This window comes from Vanellus vanellus (assembly GCF_965231255.1).
Source record: "Vanellus vanellus genome assembly, chromosome: 3".
Lineage (NCBI taxonomy): Eukaryota > Metazoa > Chordata > Aves > Charadriiformes > Charadriidae > Vanellus > Vanellus vanellus.
This window is the reverse complement of record NC_138907.1, coordinates 24,133,355-24,152,965: the sequence shown is the minus strand read 5'-3', so window position 1 is coordinate 24,152,965 and position 19,611 is coordinate 24,133,355. Positions and strand designations below refer to the sequence as shown.

Here is a 19,611-nt window from a genome sequence, read left to right as displayed (position 1 = left end):
GACTATGGTAGATGAGGAAATAACTGATAAATCTATGTTACACAGAAGTTTATGGTATACAGCAGAAATAGAAGTTGTGCCTACATTATTTAAACTTGGCTGTCATCGCATGGCTGTCCCCAAGAGGAGGACAAAACATCCAGTTCTACGTCCACACCTATTTATGTCCTTAGATATTGTCCGCTGGACAACCAGGTACGCAAAGCTGCACAACAACCAAAATGCATTCTACCCCATACCAACCATCGCTGGGGGCAATAACAGCTAGCTACCAAGCTACAGAGAATCCCCATACTCTTCCACTTCCGAGGATCCTGCCCAGTGCTTCCTGTAATGACTAAGAGCCAACATGCTGGCAACACATTCACAAGTAAATCTGACATGCAGACCAAATAAACTTAATACAAATGTAATTTTCATATTATAAAATTTAAAAATGTGACCTTGTCAGAACAGAAACTCACAGAAATTAAATGCCAGAAAACTTAATTATTTTGAGTTTCATACAAGATAGTGTGAACAGTTACAAGAATTGAGGACTCTTGAGACAAGTCAGGATACTATGTTGGAGCACATCTATATCTGAAAAGGGAAAACCAAACCCAAAATACCAGGCTATTTCTCATCTTCGAGGTATGCCAACTCTTTTTTTTGCACTCAGTTATGTGCGTATATAAATCAGTTTCACAAAATAAAATAGTACAAAAGGAGCTTAAAAAAATGAAAATTTATTAAAGTCATTCTACAATTAAAGACATAATTACTACACTTGCTGGAAAGTTCCATTTCTACTCTTTTGTATATCAAATATGCAGCTCCCAAACATTTAATGGCATACAATTACTAGCAACATTTTATTCCTCCAATCACGTACTACACATCAATTCTTGGTACCAAATCTGCACTTGAGAAACTTCTTTAGACAAGTTTTTGGAATTTCCCTACACTTGTCCTACACAATAAAAAGTTACTAGTATTTGAGAAATGATGGAATTTTATTAAGCAATTATGCCACTGATCCCCCTAAGAATTAGGGCCAGACAAACTTGCAGTAAGTACATCTGACTTTTCTACAACTGCTGCTTATCTAAGAAGGCACAACAATAAATACTATCAAGTCTACTCATATTTAACAGTGAAAAAGTGTTCAGTACAGAGCAATGGTATACAGTCAGAAAGATGCTGACATGGAGTGTATTTAATAAGGCTCTAACAGAAGAATTCATCAGCCAGAAATGAAACTTAGAGCAATTTATCATGAGAGGTTCTTCCAATCTCATTGTTGCCATTTACTGGTATGCTTACCGTTTTCAGAAGTATGACTTCATTAATTAATTGTCAAGGTGGAGAATCACATGAACTGTCAAATGATGGTAATACACTATAGCACCAAAATCATTATCAAAAGAATCAGAGTGCTCAGTAAGTACCTAAAATGCAAACTCTTCCTAAATTGTCACGTGTATTCACAATATAAATGAAAAACATTCAGCTGCAGAGGAGCTTTACCACCCAAAGTGAACATTCTTACTCTGTGGCTGTTCTGAATCTACTTCTTTAGGGTCTTACTGTTTTTAGCAAGCACAAGTTCTTTATTTTCTACATCAAGTATTAGATGTTGAAAAAAGTATTTTCCTGCATCTCACTCAAATGGGTTTCCTTTAACAGACAGCTTCTGAAATAACATGTACAAGAAAAGTCAGTGGCTCTGAGGAATAGTCAGATTTTTAACAGATCTTCCTTTAGAACTGCTGAACCAACAGTCCTATAGATAAGACTTCAGTAATTCTCTCTGTACTGAATTCTTCTGATCAGTGTATTTGCACAAACAAAATCATTACTGTCTGATGACAATTACAAAAAAATATGCCAAATTCTCACATGTTGTGTTGCTGCACTCTGTTGTTAAAGCCTCTGGAACTACGTTACTTTATGTGGACACAAAATAGCAAAATTTAAAGACTAATGACAGGTTAAGTATATAATGAAAACTTTCTCAGAGTACAGATACAAGTTTGAAATGCCTTAGGCAACATTCCTAGTGCATACAGGATTAGTACTGAAATAAAAATACTTTTGCCACTAGAGTATACCACATTCTCTGAAGTGTTCCTAATTACACAAACAGAAGTAAAGTTACATTTACACCAGGCAAATTCTCATTACCAGCATTACCAGCAAATAGCTATTATCTAGCTATAGATAGATATCTAGCAAATATATCTAGCAAATATATATTATCTGGGCAAATAACTTTTGACGAGGGATTTTTTCTCATTTAGAAAAATGTAAAAAAGCTATGAAAATACCTGCAGGAAAAAAGTGGTGATATCAGCAGAAGGGGAAGAGGAATGGAGTTTCCTATGTAAGAAAACTAAGTGCAAAGCCTTTCTCTTCCTCTTCTCCCTCATCCCCCCAAAAAGACCCCAAGAAAAACATAAAAGAAAATCTATTTCAGATCTGGTAACTCTAGGAGTATATGTATACAAATATGTATACATAACAGCCTCAAGGCCTCGAATTATCAACACTCGAGGAAAAAAAAACAAACAAAACCCCACCAGCTCCTCTCCACTTCCATTAGTAAAAGTGAAATGAACTAGAAACTATACACATCAGTTAATACCTAACATATCACAAGATACCTAAAATTTCATAAAGGAAATGAAAGGTTTCCTAGCTGGTTGGTTTGGACGTCTAGCTTCCATGAAGTCTCTCCACTACCAGTCTTCGCACTTCCATGACCTATTAACAAAACTAACTTTTACCTTTTTCTATTCTGTTACTCAGTTTCCCCTCTTCACAGTTTTACAATAAAAACAATATGGCCTTTGGAGTCATGATGCTATCATACAGAATTACATAAAATAGTAAATCTGCAAACTATATTGCAGTAGAACTACCCATATTTTCCTTACTCATTGGCTAGAATTGAACTTGTTGATTCTTGGTTTGCAACAAAATAGCTTCAGAGCACCAACCACACTTACCTGGATGTTTCTCCAGCACACAGGTTTAGGATATGCTAAGGTACAGGTTTAGGCCTTAGAGGGTCTACCACAATTAGAAAAAACATACACACAAAAAAAACCCTAAACAAGCTTGTGACAAAAGTTTTGATTTATCATTTGCCTGCTGTCCTTTTTTTTTAGCAACGAGGGGTAAGTCCCTTCCCCCAGCCCACTGCTCGCCTACCCAGGCGGCGACAGCCGTAGAGCGGTGCCAGGGGCACCTGCCGGGCCTCCGGCCCCTCTTCCCCCGGAACCCTTGGGCGGAGAGGAAAGCACCGACGCCTCTCCCACCTCATAACCAGCAGCAGCGGAGAGGGAGGGGGGAGCCGCAGGCCGGGCGAGGCCGGGCGAGGCCTGGCAGCACGCCGGGCAGCGGGGAGGGCCGGCCGGGGCAGGGGCAGAGGCAGCGCTTGCCCCCACGTTTCCAAGCCCCCCGCCAAGGCGCGCAGACGGCGTCTCTGATGCCCTCCCCCAAATACCGGCACCGCCCCCGCGAGAGAGAAGGGGGCGGCGGAGACGTCCCGTCCCCCCTCCGGGAGGCCCCGGCGCCCCCCGGTCGTCCGGGCCTGGGCTTACCAGCTCTTTCTCGCCGCCTGAGCTCGGGTCGGGGTAGGCTCAGCGACCCGGAACATGAACCCGGCGCCTCCCCTGGCCGCTCCCCGGGGAGGCTGGCGCCACTTCGCAGAGACTGGGCCGAGAGGAGACGGGGCGGGGGCCGGCGGCAGCGCCGGGGACTGGCGGGCGAGGGCCGGCAGGGGAGGACGCGGGCGGCCGGCGCTGCTTCTCAGTCCCCCATGATGAGAGCCCGGAAGCAGCTGCGGCACCGGCAGGAAGCCGGACGCGACCATCTCGCCTTTTCCCCTCCCTCTCCGGACCGCTGGCCAGGGTCGCCGGCTCTCCTCCTGCACTCCCCGCCTTGGCTCCGCTTCCGTCTCGGTCCCGCTCCGCTGGGCTGCCGCTGCCGCCGGTGCCCCGCCGTTCGCTGGCAGCAGGGCCGCGGTGGGGAGAGCCACCCCCGCGCCCGCGCGGAGTGGTACGGTCCCGTTGCCATGGTGGCGGCGTCGGGAGGGAGAGTGGGCGGGGAAGTATGGTCGCTCTGGCCCGGCTTCAGGCGAGGCTATCGGGGCTGCGGGAGGAGTATTTCCGTAGGAAGAGGTAACCGGGCCGCGCCGGTGGTGTGGCGGGACGCACCTCCTCACGCTGGGCTGGGGCCGGCGGGGCGGGCAGCCCCCGGCAACGAGATGGCGGCGCTCCGGCTGTAAACGGTTTAGCTTTAAAAACCTTGAGGAGAGCAACCCCTTCCCCCCCCCCCCCCCCCAAATATTGCCAGAGTGATCTGAGGAGATCCTCAGGAGCTTGGGGCGGACGCCCCAGGAGCCGGCCTCCCCTCTTCCTCCTCAGGAACCGGCCTCCCCTCTTCCCCCCCCCCCCCCCCCCCCGTTCTGACGCCGCACCTCTTCCCAGGACTTTATTCATTCTTGAGCCCGAGAGCCCCTGCTGTGGTGGCTCAAATCTGTAACTTTTACTGGACTTTGAGTTTATCCTGTTGAAAGGCACCACTTTTTTTTCTTTTTCGTTACTTGAGAGAGAAACACACACCACACCACCCGCCCCCCCCCCAGCTTCTGAGCGTGTTGATGTTTGATACCCACATACCCATACTGCTGAAAATCGAGCTTCGTTTCTCAATTAGGTTACGCGGCTTCAGTTTTCTAGTACCTGGGACGTGTTTTGTCTTTTCCTGCTAAGTTAAGGACATGTTTATTCTACTAAAAATCAAAAACGTCCCATGTAGAGAGCGGTGGGCTGGTCGATCAGATCACCCCTTGTCCTTGTCTTCACCGAGTTTGTGCTGCTGAGTTTTCTGATTGCCAAGATGGTGGTGGCCAACTTTTACCCGGTCAGATTTTAGGAAATAAAATGTTTTAAGAGCTGTTTTAATGTTGCATAGATTTGTCCTTTAAACCCTTTTATTCAGCTGTATTGCTGCTGCTGAACATGCAATGCTAATACTCAAACAGAAAAAAAGCATGTTTAGCATAGTTGTAGGGTGTTTTTTTTTCTTTTTCTAATTAATGACGCATTTGTTTTAGAATCCAATTACAACATCATTAGCATGAATAACAAAGCTTGCTAACATCACTAAAAGATACACCAAGTTCCAGTCCTGCCTGCATATAAAGTGTTGTGTTTTCCTGTTCTTTCCCTGAACTTCAGCTCGTACTCTTGTGGCTGTACACACAGCAGTTCACTAAGAGAGCATCAGTTACAGGATACTATGCTTGTATTTCACATATTGCAGGTTAGAAAGACCAGGCTGAGCCAGACATGGAAATCCATTGGAGGGCAGCATGCTTGATGTTTGGGGATTTGTTTTTTGGCAGAGCTTTCCAAAAGCGAATTGTTTCCCTTTTAAGAATAGGCTATAATCCATCGGCTTCTTGAAATTCAGATTTTCAACTGAGAATTTAAATGAGAAGCTTCAAACAGTCCAGCTCAGCAACTGAAGGGCTGATCAGTAATCTGATCTTTGTTCTTTAGGGTGAAAACCTTGGACTACTTCAACACAGCTTTCAGTAGAATCATGAAACAAATCAGAATATCTTGTTTAGAGATTTTGGTAGATTATTTAACTTTTAAACTTAACAAATAAGTTCTGGCCATTAAATTGTGTCCAATTTGCTGTGGTCTTTGAAGTATTTTTGAAGCATTTGTATTTTGAAGTCAGACAACAGCTTTAACTTCCCTTTCAGAACTATGCTTTATCTACATAATGTAATAGATCTGTTAAAATTATCAAATCCGGAATGCTGTGAGCACATAAACCAGTGTAATCTCTGCAGTCACTCATCATTCACAAATAGTTTGAGGGCATTCAGACAAAAATACATGATACTGTAAAAAAAGAGGTTACTTTATTAAGTCAGTGTTCTGCAGTGAAATACCAGATTCCTCACAAGATCTGGGTTGATCTGAAGTATCAGAAGTTGCAGAAGAATATAGATTACCAAGTATTTACCTTTTTTTGTATGAGTTGCCCTGTTTGCAAATACCTCCAATCATAAGACCTAAAGGATTTCGTTCCATGTGGGTCAAACACATTTTAAGACAAAAGCACCTACCTAACTATCTATCTTTACCTATCTATCAAGACCCAAAAGCAGAATTGTATAGAACATCTAGAACACATAGACCCTCCAGAGCAGCTTGACTTAAAGCAAGCCTGGTGAAAACTAAGTACTCTTACTAGCAATTACTGTTGCAGGAGGAACATAGTAATTGAAGTGCCTTAAAGTAAACCCCCAAACTAGGAAACTTTCTTTATCTTTCAAAATGCATTTGCTATTTTAAGACTGTACACCTGTTCCATTAAAAATTAGGGCAGGTCAATGACTGTAATATCTCGCCTGTTGGTTGTGATTAGACAGGTTTACCTGATCTTAATAATGTTCCTCTGATCTTAATAAGATTCCTGTCATTCTTTATGCAGAACTCTGTTTATGTCAGAGGTATGAGGTCTCCTAAACTGACTTTTTAGTGGAAGCACCTTTCTAGGGAACGACTTGTCCAATGATGGCACAAAGCAAAAAATACCATAAGCCTGCACCTTGAGAAATACTCTGTCAGGATAAGCATTACAGAATCACGAAATCACAGAGTTTCAGAGTTGGAAGGGACCTCTAGAGATCATCTAGTCCAACTCCCCTGCTAAAGCAGGATTGCCTAGAGCACATTACTCAGGACTGCATCCAGGCGGGTCTTGAAAATCTCCAGAGAAGGGGACTCCACAACCTCCCTGGGCAGCCTGTGCCAGTGCTCTGTCACCCTCACCGTAAAGAAGTTTTTCTGTGTATTTGAACGGAACTTCCTATGTTCTAACTTGTGCCCATTGCCCCTCGTCCTGTCACTGGGAACCATTGAAAAGAGCCTGGCTCCATCCTCCTTCAACCCACCCTTTAGATACTTGTACGCCATAATAAGGTCTCCCCTCAGCCTTCTCTTCTCCAGGTTAAAGAGTCCCAGCTCTCTCAGCCTTTCCTCATAAGGGAGATGCTCCAATCCCTTAATCATTTTAGTTGCCCTAGAATTAGATTATACAGGATCTGTTAGTGCATTCTCTTATTTTAAGCATTAAACAATTTTATCACTTATTTATTTAAGAACCTACTTTTATTTATTGTAACATCTATATGTCAGATGCTGACTTTGGGTATGCCTTTTTAACATTCAGTAAAGTCTTTGAGAAGTATGTGTGATTCTAAAAGCTTAACAGTATGACAACTATGCGATCTGATCAGAAAGGCAGATACCAACTTGAGCAACTTATACCCCAAACTACTTCTGCTCGCAAGGCCAGTTGAAAGTGTTTGTGGAACAATACTGTAAGAAAAACAAATCTGTTGGTCTGCTTCAATCGTTTACAAGGATTTCTAAACTGACTCAGCCAGGCAAGACAGAATGCCTATTAAAAAACCTAACAGGGAGTAATAGAGAAGCCTTCTGCTGTTCCAGAAGCAGATTTGCTATTGCCAAGTGAGTAGGGCTGGTTTTGGAGTTGTCACCTCTGACACAGCCCCTTCATTTACAGACTGTAATTGTGGCTGCTTGTCCAAGGCCAAATTGCTCATACCCTTTTAATCAAAATCATTTACCTCTAGGTAAAAGGAATCTGGAGGTGTCTGCTTCCTATGAAGTCTAGGACGCTGCACAAGGAACAAGAAGCTCTCTAGCATAAATGACAGCTTTGATATTGACCTATTTTGTCATCTTAGATAAAAAAAAAAGTCTTTTTTTCCACAGTTTCCAGGTACTAGACATGTCTGATGCATGTCAGATGATGATGAAAATTTGTGCCCACTTAGGGTGATTTGAGAGCACGTGCTACACCAGATGATATAAAATGAATGAAGCTAATGCTTCTTGACCTCTGGTAGTAAATCTGTGTTTAGTTTTTCAAGAAATATAATGAGGATAATCCTAATTTATCAGATAAAAACTAATCTTGTTGGTGTTTACTGAGGTAATTACTGTTGACACAACACTTTGTTAGGAGAGTTAACTAATATCAACTAGCTAAGAAAACTAATAGTAACCTAACTGTTCTTTTGTGGCAGTTGTAACAAATTCAACTAACTGGTAAATATGTTCCTAATAAAAATGGAATAACAAAAAATCCATGAAAATTAAAATATAATTTTAAGTTCAAAGAATTGACGGTTATTGACATTTTGAAACAATAAAAAAGTAAATAAAAGTTAGAGGTGATCTCATAGCTGGGTTCTACCCCTTGGCTTTGAAACTCATCATAGTAATGATTTCTTCCTAAACTCTCTGAAAAGTCTTTTCCAGATTCATATATTTCTTTAATCTCATGGTTTTCCTTACGTGACTTCTAGCTTTGTCACAACAGTGTTCTCCTAATAGACAGAGTCACAGAAAGAGGCAAGCAAGGACTATCTCTTGGAAATATTTTCTGACTTTCTGATGAGGTACTTTTACTTGTGCTTCTTTTCCCCTTGTGCACACGCCTTTTCCTTTTACTATGTCATTTGACACAAAGCTTTGACAGCTAATAGTTATTGAAAATGTCCTTGAAGTCATCAATGCTCCTCCTACATCTATCCTTACCTTTAGCTGCCTCACCAGTATCACTTTCTAACTTTTCTTCTCATGTAACTTAAAAACAAATTCTTCATCTTTCTCTGTATCCTTCCTTTTTCATTAGTTCCACTAGCATCTATATTAATCAGTGCTGCAACCCTAGTATATTTTCTAATTCTTTTGTTTCCTCTTGTTCCTTCCTTGCCTGTCTGCAGCACATGCGAATACGCTGCCAGTTTCATTTCTACATTATCTCCAAAATCCGTGCCTTTGAATTCCCATTGTGAAAAGTCCTGTCAAGACTCAATAAGCTGTTGCATTGACTACTATAATTCCATATAAAAGATCCCCATGGTCATCCCTTTGGAATCTATCCAAATTAATAGCTTTTTTTTCCAATTCCTGACTTCCTTTTTAGCCACTCTAAGATTTCATACCCTGATATTCCAGGCCTCCTAATGCTTGGAAATTTCCACATCTAGTTTCTTTCCTATGCTTTCATGTTCTAACTCATAATAGTTTTAACTTGCATTTGTATCTCACTTTCCTTCAGTCACCTATTCTTCTTTTTCATATTTCTCCTCTTTAAATTCCTTCCTAAGAAACTAGCTAAAAGGTCTAAATCCTCTACTTCCCCCCTGTAAGATTAGCTCATATTCATTTAAAAAATCTACAGGCAAGGAGTGTATCTGTCACCATTATTGATGCTATCACTATTCAGGTAATAAACAAGATATTTTGTATCGGTCATAAAACAATGTATTTGAACTAGATCCTCCCTTTAATATATGCTTCTTATTAATTCAATTGATATTTATCTTGATAATATTGACCACAGTTAATTTATTTAACGTTCATGTAGATATACAATTTTATACCTAGCTACAGGATTTTTGTCATAATTCAGGCCTAATTATCATTAAAGCATTATCCATATATTTCACCTACAGTGGAAGAAGTCTATGACAGGCTGACATGGATATTCAGTATTGTATAGGAATAAGAAATACACTCTCTCAAACCTTACATCATCTACAAGTTGTGATAATCTTTATCTTTATTATCTTTATACTATGCAACTAATGTAAATTATGTTGTTCTTACTATTATTGAACTACTAGAATTAAAAAGTCAAAGACTTGGTGAAAAAGATCATAAACTGCAACAGTAAGACATATTTAGAAGAATTTTTCTGCTTTGGTACTAACTTACCATACTGACAACTATTACTACTACTTTTTATATTTTCAGATCTGTAGATGAAGACAGAAAAATAGAGTACAAAGCTGCTATCAAAATTCAGAGCTGGTTTCGAGGATGCAGAGTCCGAGCCTATCTGCGGTAGTATATTAAGCCTATCTTCATCTGTATTTCAATCTTGATTTTTTCCCAAATTTCTCATGATATTACTTGATTTTTAATAAAATGGGAACATTTTGAAAAGAAACCCTGTCTTTATTCTGCTTTAAAATAGAATGAAATATATGCTGTGGCACTGTAAGAAATAGTTGTTTTAGATTTTCAGAACTGCATAAAATTAAAATGGCATGATGCTAATAAGTAGCATGGAAATAATCTGTCTTCAGAATAGATACACAGTATTGTTTAAGAAATCTTGGCGTGACTGGGAAAAAAAAGATGTCCCTCTGCTAATGCTGTTTGCAGAGACTTTTCTTTTGTCTGTTATTGTGGCTGTTACAGAAAAATTGCCTAGTGAGTGTATGGTAGCTGGATTCTTATTGTAGAAGTTCTACTGCTGGATTTGACCAGGTCATTTTAAAAAAATCTTTCTTTGCATAATTTTATAAGAGATCATGCACAATTACTTTGTTCTGTGAAATGCCATATTGACATTGATACAAATTTTTTGGAAACGCTATGGTTGGTCCCTTCTCCCAGGAGCCCCTCCTCCATTTTTTATGATCATAAGCCCAATGGGTCACTCATGCTCGAATTTCTGTATCTTCATAAAAATTAAGGCTGTGAGGTAGAGGGATTGTTACATCTTCTAGTCTGACTTCTTGCCTATTGCAAGTCATTATGTATCATGCAGACATACTGTATCAAGCCTAAAAAATTATTAGGTTAAATAACACTGATTACTTAGTAGCCAATATTTCCCTCATAAAAAGATAGGTTACAGCCATTATGTGCACTTGTTAAAAAAAACACTGGTGATTTGTTTTCTGTTGCTGGTTCAAGTGTGTTATCACAGGATGCAGGTATCACATGCAAGTGTTCAGCAGGCAAACGAACATGGTATTTCAGCTCTCCAAGGAATATCAGCTATGCCATCAATGTCAAAAGCCCCTATGAAGAGAGAGGGTTGGTTAGTGCCACTCTGTTTCCAGCACATGAGTTAACAACAGCATGCTGCAGAAGTGAAAACCCAAGTCTCGTTGCTAATCAATTCTATAGGAAAATGCTCTTCCACGCACACATTTATATTTAGTAATGACCGATGTAAGAAGAACAACATAATTGTAATGGGCAAGAAAGAAGAACTAAATCAGCTAAGTGTAGAAGAGCAACTGTGTACAGAGCGATCCTGCTCAGTGTCCTCTTTCCAAAGATGGATGGGGCGTCTGACTTAGGAGCACAGGCTCAGTATAGCTTGTTGTCACTGTTCTGAATTACCCTCTCATTTACATCCTTTGAATTAGCTGCTGGCAAAGACTGCCTCCACTGTGGCTCCAGCTGTACTGTAAGGCTTCTAACTTTGAAGTCCGTAGTTTGGTGATATGAATGGTCCCCTTAATAGCTTTTTCTAGGCAGTCCCAAAATAATGATTGCATTATTTTCTGCAAAATTGATGTGAGACATCAATTATGGAATTTTTAGTAGCATAATAAAGTGTATATATTTATAAAAAATAAATCGGTGTAAAGATTTACTTACAATTAAGCTAGGTGTAATTTTATGAAAGCAAAAAACTAATCTAAAAATTCCAGATATCTGTGAGTTTTGTCAAATATTTAAAATTTGTAAAGCTGTGAAAATGTTGCATGTGACTGAAAAAAATTCTGAACTGGTCAGATACATTGGTTAAAACAATCCATGAAAATACAATCCTTTATCATGCAAATTATGTTTGTAAGTCTATTTCATTAAAATTTTGTAATGATAACTGAGATAGTATATACATAAGCTTGCAGTAACCCATTATTTCCAAACGCAAAGTATATGTGTATGTATAAATACATGTATATATTGGTTTATAAGTGTGTATGTGTGTGCATATGTATATATACATACATGTATATGTATAAAGTATGTTTGCAATGGCCTTCTGTTTGGAATAAGTATGGATAATACACTATGTTATTTTTAATATTAGGAAAAAATATAGTTATATTGTGAAGTCTCAAAATAATCATAATTTTGTTAATATATTTCATTTTAGATATCTGAACAAAATGGTGATTATTATACAGAAGTGGTGGAGAGGTTATCGAAGCAGAAGATACTTCAGAAAAATGGTGGAGGTAGAAAACTAGCTTTAAAAATTTTGTTTGGTTATTTATAGAACACGTGAAGTAATTCATTCACTGGTCTTGAAATTAAAAAGCTGAAACTTGATCCTTTATAGACACAGACACATACTTTACTATCATGAAAAGCACCATTTATTTCAGTAAGCCTACTCGTAACAGTCAAATTAAGCCCGTGTTTAAGTGTTTGCAGCTCTGGAGTATTAGTGCCCAAACTAGCAATGAGATCTGCTCATGCAGAAGCCTGCCCGCATGATGCTGATTGCAGGATTGGAGCTTTTCAGGGTGCGTTTTTTCCTGGCAGAACTTTTAATTCTGAAAATAAAATAAGCCAATATGTCTACACATTGCTGTTCTATGTTTTAGTGGTTTAAATTTCTTACTTAATGAACCTTGAAGTATTTGAGGTTTTGCCTTAAGGCACACAGCAGATCACAGTCAATCTAATTCCCTTGAAAGACTTGAAGATAGCAAAAGTGTATGATAGCACACAAGCTAAAACCTCTGTTAACAGGTTTAGGAGATTAAGAAGAAACTACTTTACCTTTAACATAAAACAATTAAGTTTTTAATATGTAGTTTGCTTCACTAATTTATCAATTTATGTTAATATTTTGCAGTCCTTTTAAACTCGTTAGTCATTTATTCTTGACTAATTTTAAGTTAAGTTGTTGTGTTTCAGTCAAAACAGACAAGTCAAGAAAAAGCAAAAAAACTGAGGCCAAATAACTCATATATTACAGGCTAAAGTCCTAAGTACCTCCTACTAAGCTATGTTTCCAAGTAGCAGGACTTGCATGCCTGAAAGCTTGTCTATTTTTCCCCCAAGTCTATCAGTAATCTAATTAAAGATTTTCTCTCTTCCTATTTACCTGGCTTAACAAATAAATTATGAGTCATCCTTTCAGGCTATGGTTTTTAGTCTGTCTTCTAAAACACTGATTTTTGAATACCAGGCAGATAGCTGCATGGTTGGATTGGGTCCTGCTTTAAAAAAACAGGGGACTTCAGTTGAATATTGTCCCTGAGTTTAGGGAAGGTTTGTTTAATCTAGAAAAGCTTCTGTAGAAGAAGAGAGACATGATAATGTTAACGTATGTTAAAATTTGTTAATGAGAAGAAAGGATCCATGCAGCCACTGAGAAAAGGGAAGGAAGAAATCAACTTTATGTGAAACATTGACACATACTGCCAAAAGATCTTGTGTAACTACCTCTACTGCATGTTTAGAGGGATAGAGTGTACCATCAGCAAGTTTGCTGATGACATTAACCTGGGAGGAGTGGCTGACACGCCAGAAGGCTATGCTGCTTTACAGCGTGACCTGGACAGGGTGGAGAGTTGGGCAGGGAGGAACCTAATGAAATTCAACAAGGGTAAATGTAGGGTACTGCATCTGGGGAGGAATAACCCCACGCATCAGTACAGGTTGGGGGCTGACCTCCTGGAGAGCAGCTCTGTGGAAAGGGACCTGGGAGTCTTGGTGGACAACAGGATGACCATGAGCCAGGAATGTGTCCTGGCGGCCAAGAGGGCCAATGGCATCCTGGGGTGCATCAAAAAGAGTGTGGCCAGCAGGTCGAGGGAGGTCATCCTCCCCCTCTACTCTGCCCTGGTGAGGCCGCATCTGGAGTACTGCGTCCAGTTCTGGGCTCCCCAGTTCAAGAAAGACAGGGATCTGCTGGAGAGGGCTACAAAGATGATTAGGGGATTAGAACATCTTTCATATGAGGAAAGGCTGAGGAACTTGGGTCTCTTTAGTCTAGAGAAAAGAAGAATGAGGGGCGATCTTATTAATGCTTTCAAATACTTAAAGGGAGGATGCCAGAGGGATGGGAGGAGTCTTTTTTCAGTGGTGCCCATTGATAGGACGAGGGGTAATGGGCACAAGCTTGAACATAGGAAGTTCCATCTTAACATGAGGAGGAACTTCTTCACTTTGAGGGTAGTGGAGCACTGGAACAGGCTGCCCAGAGAGGTTGTGGAGTCTCCCACTCTGGAGACGTTCAAAACCCGCCTGGACGCTGTCCTGTGCAACCTGTTGTAGGTGACCCTGCTCTGGCAGGGGGGTTGGACTAGATGATCTCCAGAGGTCCCTTCCAACCCTGACCATTCTGTGATTCTGTGATTCTGTTTTTAAGAGGAGGATAGACAAATGCTTATGGATGGCTTAGATATGCTTCAGGCAATATTTTAGGTGAATTCATCTCATGACAACAAGTTCTAGATATTGTAGAGTGGTGAATTTCACTTTGGAAACAAGATGATTTATGTGTTTCTGTGTTTTTCAAGATGAGAATAAGAGTCATGTCAGTTTTTGGCATCTGATCATTAGGTCTTTAGGAGGGCTTAAGCAGGACAAAGGTCTGATGGTGGCCAGTTTACATATTTTTCAATTCCCCCAAATTGTTAGGAGCTATCTTTTGCCCGCTCCATATTCAAATGCTAATTTCTTTGTTAATAGTAATCAGTTTTCTAGTTTGAACAGAATGTTGTCACTTCAGAGACTTATTTTTATATATAAAGATTGTAAAAACAGGGATGCCCAGGTAAGACACAAAATGAACACATCACCACTATGCCTACTGTCCATTGCACTGTTCTGAGTGGTGCTTTGTAGGTGAGATAGTAAGATAATGCCTGCAACAGCGTCTGGAGTTGGTGCTCAGTGACTGGATGAGACGCAGTGGGCACAAACTGAAATACAGCAAATTCCACTCAAAGATAAGAAAGAATCTTTTTTACTGTGAGGGTGATCAAATACTGGAATGGGTTGCCCAGAGAGTGGAAGCTGTTTTTGTAGAGTCTCCGTCCTCGGAGATACTCAAAACCCAACTGAACAAGGCCCTGCACAACTTGCTGTAATTGACCCTGCTTTGAACAATATGGTTTGGAGCTCCAGAGTTCCTTGCCAACCTCAATTGCTCTATGCATCTATGAAATTGGAGGTCTTTTACCTCATCTCTTTATTACTTCTTTATTCTTTTGCCCTCTTTTCTTAAAAAACACTCTGAAAGTTACATTTTAAGATAGTCTTTCAAATTAGCAGAGATTTTCTGTAATAGCCAAGCTGAGATAGCTAGCATCATAAAAACCCCTCAGCTTTCTGTTCTTGAAATATATTTCTGAAAATAAAAATAAAAAAAGACTTTAACCAATAAAGCCTGGTTCACATGTAGTTTTTCAAATGGACAAAACTGACAAGCCCTTGCCAAATCTGAAGTCTGTGGAATAACATAGGACAAAAAATTGTGCAAGCCCACACTTAATATACACATTCTAAATCAGACCATGAATTCATCCAGTTTCTGGATATCAGTACTTATCCAACATAAGTTAGGGCTGTAGAGAAACAGAATCTCACCAGCAAGCTTACAGCAATCAGCATAGAAAACCACCTTTTTCCCTCAAATGCTTTATTTTATGCTTGTTGTCTCTTTGATTGGAGAGGACTAAATAGGAGAGCTTGATTGGAAGCTAACCTGAAAACCATACAAGTAGCAGATAAAAAGGCACCTTTTTCTCCCTTTAGACTGCTATATTCAATATTGTATGTTTTGGGGTGGACTTAAATACACAATTTCATTCCTTATATTCATTGTTATACTATCTTTACTCAATCAGTGGCTGAATTTGGAATATTTTAAAAGGAAACAAAAATATTATTAGCGGTTTAACGTAACTTTTAAGTTAAAGTATCAGTTAATGTTTTCATTGAACTCTTGCTAATAACTATTGTAATGACTCCTGATTATGAAACACGATACATTGGACATGATTCTTCCTTAAATACAAAAAAAAATTGGTCACTTTAAAATTGTCCACTGATAATGATTGCATTGGTATCTGCTGCCAGCAAACAAGGCAAAGCATATGCACAAAATACCCATGATTACTTGATAATAAATCATTTTAATGATTATATTCAAAATTGTGAAATGTGAGTGGTACTGATGCGGAAAATAACAAAGGCTGAGGCTCATCAGATTGCCTGTCCATATGTGCATCACTACTGGTATTTCATTTGTTACTCCTCTAGTGCCTCTTCCTTTGATTGTTGAAATACTTTAAATTAAAAAAAAAACACTATTGATGGTGTTTATATGACTAAAGTTATGTGACTTTCTATATTCTAAATATAGGTGCCTTTGTATAAAGCTCTGTTTCCTAATATTACTCTCAAGCTAAAATTAAGAACTGTGCTCCTATAATTTTCTTAATAACTTAGTTACATTGGTTGTACTGGATTCTGAAAGTCTTGCATGACCTGCAGGAAAGTATGAATTTTAAAACCAGGCGAACACTGGAACATGAATCAAACTGTACGTCACTGTTCCTTTTTATAATATTCCTCAAACTCAAGAAATAACTTGTTAAAAAAAAGGGCATTATAGCATTTCATTGTTACATGAAGCTGGCATGCATGATGACCATATTTTCAGCTCACTTTGGAAGGAGATGCAGTTGAAAAAGTGAATATTTTATGTGATGTAGTTTTACACCACCCAAAATAGTAAGCAGTTTTAAATAGTCCCAGTCCAATAGGAATTAGGTTAACGCTTATTTGCTCTCTATATCTAAAACAAAAAAAGTGCCTGTTCCCAACTTAGGCCATGCGTTGGTTCCTTCTCTCAATCTACTCTCAATCAAATTTCTGATTCTCCTTTGAATTTGTCTCTTTGTATTAAAAAGAAAACACCAATCAGGATCAGATCACATTTGGAGGTGATCCCCAAACATGCTTTTAAACAGAAAAGGACAAAGTAGGACAACAGTTTATACACAAAAGGCTTCAAATATATTTTGGAATCATAGACTTAAAGTAAACTGGTTGGGAGATCTGTACATTAACATCAGAGACAGATACAAAGACTTCACAGTTTGGAAGTGGAGGTGGTGCATGTAGGTGAGATGGCAAGGTAATTTTTTCCAGAGAATCAACCATGCAGTGTCACCTTGGAATTGGAACCCAGTGCAAGAATGAGAAGCAATGCAATGGGCACAAGCTGAGATGCAGGAAATTCTGCTTAAGCATAAGAAAGAAGTCTCCTCTCCACATAGTCCCCAGTTCAGGAAAGAATCTTTTGTTTACTAGGAAAGCACATAAATATAGACTTGGGTTGGAGCACTAAATTATGGCTATGGCTATACTTTTGCAAATAGGGATGAACACATTCACCATCACTGGTAATAGCAGAACTAGTACATATTATTCTAATCGGGATTAAAAAAGAGGAAGCAAATCCATTTGCCAAAGAACATAGATGGTGACACAGGCTTTGGCTTTTGGCACAAGGATAAGGTTGTAAGGCAGTTGTATGAGCAATTCTGCATTTGCCTGGCTTGTGATTTAGAATGAAATTGAGTAAAAGCAGAAATGGGTAATTTCCTTTTTATTGTGAGTGACCTTGTTAAATGATGGTAGGGTAAGGCCTGGAGTTCTCACACCTAAGTGAGTTATGCAAGTTAGAACCCTAGTTGTCATGGACTATCTCTGTAAATAGACATAGACGCAATTGCTGAGCTCTTCAATCCTTTGCCAAGCTCAGAGGGAAAGTGGTCCCGCTGTCTTTCAGTATTGATGATATAAAGGTGATAATGATGTTAGGTCTCCAATCTAGGTTCTTCAGTGAAATGGGATGGATTCAGACCTAAGTGCTCACAGCCTTCAAATATGAGTAGAATAAACAAAAAGGTGTGAGATTGTTTAATTTAATTATTGATGGACAGAAATCTGATGATCATTTTTAAGCTTAGAAATTTAAAAATGTACTTGTACTTGGTGGTGCAGCAACTCTTACATTCCCTTCCAAAAAAGAAAAGATGAGCTGCAAAGCAAAATTATATCAATTCAATTGAACAGTTTAGGAATGTACTTAGACCTACCAACCATTATTTCATTCCAATATTAGCTATCTACAGTTAGTATCACTCAGAAAACATTTATGGAGACAAAATAGACAGAGTCCACTACTGATTGTAATTCATACCTTTGGGGTGAAGATTCCCTCAAATATATATATGTATATGTGTGTGCGTATACTTCTATGCATATACGTGAAACTTTTTTGAAATTTAGCAGTCCAGCATTTTTCTTTCATATAAGAAATATCTTTTCTACTGTTTCCATTATTAGCAGATTGGTATAATATTAAAGTGAGCATTTAAAATGCACCTTAATTAAACTGCAGGAATTATGCCTTGCTTAATGTAATGAAGAAAGAGAATTTAAAATGAAGTAGCATCATTGTGTTCATTTGTAAATAACATATTGCAGCCAACTGTTTCTTAATTGCCCAGACTGTTGATAAATAATCCAGTCCTGCTGCTCTCCACAGACAATTTGCTTTGGATCAGACTAGGCAATTCAAATAACACTAATTACAGTGAAACCCTTTTATAGTGAATTCCTGTTTGCCATGGGGGAGAAAATCACTATATCAGGGGAAAGCACTTTTGCCTTTGATTTGTGTCTAAAACATGAGAAACACATAAAAGCTGCATGTTGTGCTAAATAAAGGACATACTTTTGCATTCAAAGTACTTATATTTTACTTTTTATGATACAATTGTGAATTATGTTCATTTTGCATTTGTAATTAGAGGGCGGAACAGATGTGAAAGCTTAGTTTAAAGTGATGTATCCATTAAAATAACCTATGCTGCCAAGTGATTGCTTAGTATAATAGGGGATTCGTTCACTATGAGAGGAATTCTACTTTATTGGAAGGAAACCAGGACTTCAGGAAATATTTTCTATATCAGGGGATTCACTGTAACATGGTATCATTGTATTTATGATTTTATGATGTTAAAATGAATATTAAATGAAACAAAATTCGCAAGGATTACTCGGGAGGCAGCTAAGTACATAACATTTAGTACAGATGGTTGGAAGGCACAATTTTGCTCCATCACTGCATCCGTATCCTTGAACGATTTCGACTGAAGACAGCATTTCTTTGAATTTTTCATTAAACCAGACGTCTTGAAATATGAATTCCTTTTATGTTTCTGTGAGTTTTGGCTAAAAGAACCCCAGTGAATAAATCATACAATACTACGTGTCACCAGCACTTGTGAATATTTCTGCTTTGTTATTCTACTCTCAGTAGAGCACCATTGATTATCAAACTCAGCGGAGAGCATTTTATGATCATATATCTCCATTAGCTCCTAGTTTGACTACCATAGATTTTTCTGGTTAAGCCTGCATTATGTATTAGGAAGCCTATCTCTTCAATACAAAGTTTGATTTTATTCTCTCTAAGCCTAGAACTCTTATTATGTATTATGTATAAAGATTCTTATCTTTTATATGTAAAAATAGGAGCACTGTCTTTGTGTAACTGAAATATATGCTATCTTTTTTTTTTTCCTTGATTCACAGACAGCATATTTTATTATGAAGATGAATTTCTACAATGAAATGGCTGTCAGGGTAAATATTTCTTCACTTGTTAAACAAATGAAAAGTCAATTGTGCTCCGAATTTGCTTTTAATAAAA

At 38.9% G+C, this 19,611-nt stretch overlaps 2 protein-coding genes across 2 annotated transcripts in view; one reads left to right on the top strand and one right to left on the bottom strand.

Annotated features, from left to right (window-relative positions):
- The window catches only part of GPATCH2 (G-patch domain containing 2), a 125,486-nt gene extending 121,828 nt beyond the window's left edge, over window positions 1-3,658 (bottom strand). The window contains exon 1 of the mRNA XM_082481432.1: window positions 3,588-3,658. Within this exon, the coding sequence (XP_082337558.1) occupies window positions 3,588-3,643 (56 nt within the window). The 5' untranslated portion in view covers window positions 3,644-3,658. The remainder of the gene's footprint in view (window positions 1-3,587) is intronic.
- A 402-nt stretch (window positions 3,659-4,060) lies between these two features.
- SPATA17 (spermatogenesis associated 17) overlaps window positions 4,061-19,611 on the top strand; it is a gene marked incomplete at both ends in the record, with an annotated part of 93,912 nt that continues 78,361 nt past the window's right edge. The window contains 5 exon segments of the mRNA XM_082481644.1: window positions 4,061-4,082; window positions 4,085-4,166; window positions 9,864-9,953; window positions 12,016-12,097; window positions 19,494-19,544. Of these exon segments, the coding sequence (XP_082337770.1) occupies window positions 4,061-4,082; window positions 4,085-4,166; window positions 9,864-9,953; window positions 12,016-12,097; window positions 19,494-19,544 (327 nt within the window).